Here is a 4,884-nt window from a genome sequence, read left to right on the forward strand (position 1 = left end):
GCTTCCCTCAGCCCTTTCCGCTCCCTCAAACCGGCCCCGCCTCCCTCCGCTCGCTCCCTCCGCCCTTCCCTCTCCCGCATCCCGGCCTCTCTTCCTTCCGCCCGATCCCTCAGCCCTTCCTGCTCCCGGATCGCGGCCCCGCTCCCTCAGCCCATTTCCGCTCCCCTCAGCTCTTCTCGCTCCCTCAGACCCTTCCCGTCTCCCTCATCCCGTTCCCGCTGCCCTCAGCCCGGCCCGGCCCGTCTCGCCATGAGCTTCCTCTTGTGAGTGTCCGGGCTCTGGGGAGGGTCCTGGGGGCGGCCCCGAGGGGTCCGTGGGAAGGGGCAGCGAGGGGCCGGGGGAGCGCTTGGACTTGGTCTGGGCGAGGTTGTTTGTGGGGGAAGCGTTTGGGGAGGGACGGAGGGCTGTTCTTTGAGGGGGTTAAGGAGGGGAAGGAGTTCGGGGAGGCAGCTGGGTGCCGTGGGGAGGGGGTGTTGTAGGGATTCCCGAGGGGAGGCCTGGGCTTTGACGAGGATTTGGGGGGGGTCAGAGGCCTCCAGGAGCTGAGGAAGGCTCAGGAGGGCTCTTGGGGGAAGGTTTAGGAGGAATCGCAGAGTGGTTTGAGCCCTTGGAAAGCATCCTTGGGAATGTACAAGGAGGGGCTTCCTCCGCTGTGGGAAGGCTGTGACAGGACCAGAGGAAAGAGCCTCAAGTTGCACCAGGAGAGGTTTAGATTGGATTTTAGGGGAAAATTCTTCACTGCAAGGGTTGGAAAGGCTGCCCAGGCTGGCGGTGGAGTCCACATCCCTGGGAGCGTTCCAAACACGGGGGGATGTGGCACTCGGGGACAGGGGTTAGTGGCCACCGTGGGGGTGGTGCTGCACCGGACTCGATGATCTTGGGGATCTTTTCCAGCCTTACTGACTCCATGGTTCTGTGGCTAACTGGAAACGCTTTTTCTCTCGTCAGTGGGAGCCGGTCTTCGAAAACATTCAAGCCAAAGAAGAACATTCCCGAGGGATCCCACCAGTATGAGCTCCTCAAACACGCCGAGGCCACGCTGGGCAGCGGCAACCTCCGGCAGGCCGTGATGCTGCCCGAGGGCGAGGACCTCAACGAGTGGATTGCGGTGAACAGTGAGTCCTCTGAGAGGGGGAAAACCCCAAAACCACGGGGTTTATCCTTAAACAAACCCCTGAATTCCCCTGGCACGCTCTGCTGGGGTGGCTGAGGTGGGATAAAAGCAGCGGAAGCAGGGCCCACGTCAGGGGGGTGTTGTGCAAGAAGGAAGAGACGGAGCAGCACCGGTGTGGTTTTGGGGTGGCTTTTGACGAGTTCAGGCTCACAGAGGGGATCTGGTTTGTGAATGGTTATTTTTGGAATTATAATATACATATAATATAATATAATAGTCCAGGGAGAAAATGGAGCTCTATTCCCCCCAAACTCCAGGATTGTAGAGTTTCTTTTTTGGTTTCTCTTTTCAAATCCAATTTGCTTTGAGCAGCTGCTCCCCCTGGCCTTGATCTTTGCTTCTTTCGAGGTTAGAGGGGGGGGAAAGCAGTTTTAAGCAAGGAGGGTAGCGATTCAGGCCAGGAGGGCTCAGCCTAAGGAAGGTCTCAAATCAAACCAAATCAATCAGGCTTTTGAGGAGCCTGGAAGCTAAATCTGCTTTTCCCATGGAATGCTAAGTGGAGCACGGGGTGGTAGCCAGGGGGTGAAAAATGGGCGAAGCAATCCAAATTCCTGGATGGCTGAGGTGTCTCGAAGCCGGGTGGTGTTGTAGGGAAGGGTTTGGTTTTGCCAAGGCTTTTGTGGGACGTTGGTGCTGTGACAGGAAACCCTCGGAGGTGCTGCGGCCTCTCTCTGCTCACACCTTGTCACCCTGAGGTGTTTTCCCTTGGCAGCTGTGGACTTCTTCAACCAGATCAACATGTTGTACGGAACCATCACCGAGTTCTGCACGGAGAGCAGCTGCCCTGTCATGTCTGCAGGGCCCAGGTGAGGAGGGCTGGGGGCTGTGGCCGCAGCTCCTGCCTGAGGGAGCAGGGAGGTGTGTGGAGGAAGAAGCTGGAAAGAGGATGGGACGTGTCCAGGTGGAATCAAGGTGCCACGTTTTGCCCCTCTGGTGTCATTCGTGGTCACACCATCTGGGTGTGTCTTTGCCCCGTCCGTCCTGCCCTGTGTTTGGAAGGTGGTTGTTGGAAAAGGTCTTTTCTTAAATTTTTAAATGTTAAAGGAAATGAGAGATCTGACTTTGCTGGGAGGGGCTGGTCTTGCTGCCAGAGTCTGAGGGAATCCTGGAATGGTTTGATTTGGAGGGGACCTTAAAGCCCATCCAGTCCCACGGGCAGGGGGCTGCTCCCAGCCCTGTCCAACCTGGCCTGGGACCCTTCCAGGGATGTGGTGGATTTTCAGGAGGCACATTTCATCAGCTCTTAATTTAACTTAATAACTTAATTTAATAATGTGGTGGAACTGCTCTGTAGGAGAAGGCTGTGGCCTCGGGGAAGGTAGAAAGAACAGAGTGAGGCCTTTTTGGGGGCACCTGGTTGGTTTGAGGCGTGAATTCCCGCAGGGACGCCAGGTGTTGGTTCTGCACTTGTGTGTTCTGCCAGGGCAAAGCCACAGCTGGGAATCCTCCCCGGGAGGTTGCCAAGGCTCTCGGTTTGTAAGCCCAGCACCCTGTGGGTGCCGTGGAACACCCTGCCCTGCTCTCCTGCCCCGCAGGAGCTGCGCTGCCAGTTCCTGGCTCTATTTTTGGGGCCGTTTCCTGTAACAGCTTCCTCTTCGAGTGGCACCGCTTGTTTGCGCTTGTGGTCGGCTGGGAGGCAACAGCCAAGCACGGAGGGGTTTCCTGCTTTTCAGGGACCTCGGAAAAAAGGGGATCGTGGTGGTGTGGGGTGATTCCAGGCTCTGCCGTGGGATCCAGAGGCTCCAAAAGCCTTTGGCTCAGGTCGCACACACAATCACCAGGTTGGAAGAGACCTTGGAGATCACCGAATCCAACCTAACAGCACCTCAGCTAAACCACGGCACCGAGTGCCACATCCAGTCCTTTTAAACACATCCAGGGACAGTGACTCCACCCCCTCCCCGGGCAGACGATCCCAGAACTTTATCACTCTTTCAGTAAAAAACCTCTTCCTAACATCCAGCCTAAACTTCCCTCGGTGCACCTCGAGACTGTGTGCTCAGTTGTTTCCTGGAAAAAGAGACCGACCCCCAGCTGACTGCAGCCTCCTTTCAGGGAGTTGTAGAGAGTGATGAGGTCACCTCTGAGTCTCCTTTGCCCCAGGCTGAACAACCCCAGCTCCCTCAGCCCCTCCTCACAGGGCTGGTGTTCCGAGCCCTTGTGTCCAACCCTCGGGGAGAAGATCCGAATTCCTGGAGGGTGTCTGAGAGCCCCAGAGGGGAGTTCATCCAGGGAGTGGGTGACAGCCCTGGTGCTGCTGCTCTGGTCAGCTTCTGGCTCGTTTGAAGGAAATGATGATGTCAGAGGAGGCTGCCACAGAGCTGAGGTTCACTTTTAACATCCTCCCGAGGGTACCTCTGATCTCTGAGGCCAGGGACGGGATCTGATGGAGTGGCTGGAGCTGAGTCAGGGGGGTTTAGGGTGGATTTTGGGAAAGGTTCTTCCCCCAGAGGGTGCTGGGCACTGCCCAGGCTGCCCAGGGAATGGGCACGGCCCCGAGGCTGCTCCAGGAGCGTTTCGACAGCACTGCCAGGGATGCCCAGGGTGGGATTTTGGGGGGTCTGTGCAGGGCCAGGGGTTGGATTGATGATCCTGGTGGATCAGCACATTCCATGATTCCGTGACGTTTGAGGGTGGCCGGAGGGGTCAGCACCGACCGTCGGCTTGGGCCGGGAAACCCAAACAGGCTGAGCTCTGCTCTCCTCAGCCCCGAGCGACGCAGGTGTTGCTTGTGGCACCAGGAGGGAGTCCCAGGGCCTGAAATGCCGCTTTTCCTGTGGGAGCCAGGGCTGAACCCCCACCCCACCCCACAGGTACGAGTACCACTGGGCGGACGGCACCAACATCAAGAAGCCGATCAAGTGCTCGGCGCCCAAGTACATCGATTACCTGATGACGTGGGTGCAGGACCAGCTGGATGACGAGACTCTCTTCCCCTCCAAGATCGGTGGGTGCAGCTTTGTGACCCAGGCTGGCCCCTCCTGGCTGAGCCACGCCCTAATCCCTGCCTGTCCGTGCATTCCAGGCGTCCCCTTCCCCAAGAACTTCATGTCGGTGGCCAAGACCATCCTGAAGCGGCTGTTCCGGGTCTACGCCCACATCTACCACCAGCACTTCGACTCGGTGATGCGGCTGCAGGAGGAGGCTCATCTCAACACCTCTTTCCAGCACTTTATCTTCTTCGTGCAGGTGAGCCGGGAGGGGTTTTCAGCTGCCCTGGTGGCTTTTAAAGGATTCGGGTTTAAAGCACCCCCTGGGAGATAACCCCAGCTCCACCTCCCAGCCCAGCTGAGCCCTTCGCACTGGGGTTTTTTGTGGGGTTTTTTTTCAGGAATTGAGGCTTGAGTTGGCTGTAAGTGCTCAGATTTCCCTCTCAGGTTTTAATTATCAACCTGCAGCCAACAAAACCAGAATTGGAGGAGAATTCAGGGGGTCTGTAGCTCCAGAATCACCTTGGAAGGAGCAGCAGCAGCCCCTCTTTTCCCTCTCGGTCCTGTTCCGTGACTTGCTGTGCATCCCACATTCGATTCTAACGTGGCTCAGGTTTCGTTGCCCTGAAATGGGAATTCTCCACCAGAAGCAGGAGCGGTGGCTGTCCCAGGAGCTGGCCCAGCATCTGCAGGGTGACACTTTCTCCAGGTTCCCTCAAGTTTTATGTCTCCTTTTCCCCCACCAGGAATGCAACCTGATCGACCGGCCGGAGGCGGGGC

At 57.6% G+C, this 4,884-nt stretch overlaps 1 protein-coding gene across 1 annotated transcript in view; it reads left to right on the top strand.

The window, feature by feature from the left end:
- The first annotated feature begins 16 nt into the window (after positions 1–16).
- MOB1A (MOB kinase activator 1A) overlaps positions 17–4,884 on the top strand; it is a 28,846-nt gene continuing 23,978 nt past the window's right edge. Inside the window, exons 1-6 of the mRNA XM_017744704.1 lie at positions 17–263; positions 949–1,115; positions 1,887–1,980; positions 3,988–4,121; positions 4,200–4,360; positions 4,848–4,881. Coding sequence (XP_017600193.1) covers positions 250–263; positions 949–1,115; positions 1,887–1,980; positions 3,988–4,121; positions 4,200–4,360; positions 4,848–4,881 — 604 coding nt within the window. The 5' untranslated portion in view covers positions 17–249. The remainder of the gene's footprint in view (positions 264–948; positions 1,116–1,886; positions 1,981–3,987; positions 4,122–4,199; positions 4,361–4,847; positions 4,882–4,884) is intronic.

Source organism: Corvus brachyrhynchos, unplaced genomic scaffold, assembly GCF_000691975.1.
Source record: "Corvus brachyrhynchos isolate BGI_N302 unplaced genomic scaffold, ASM69197v1 scaffold119, whole genome shotgun sequence".
Taxonomy (NCBI): domain Eukaryota; kingdom Metazoa; phylum Chordata; class Aves; order Passeriformes; family Corvidae; genus Corvus; species Corvus brachyrhynchos.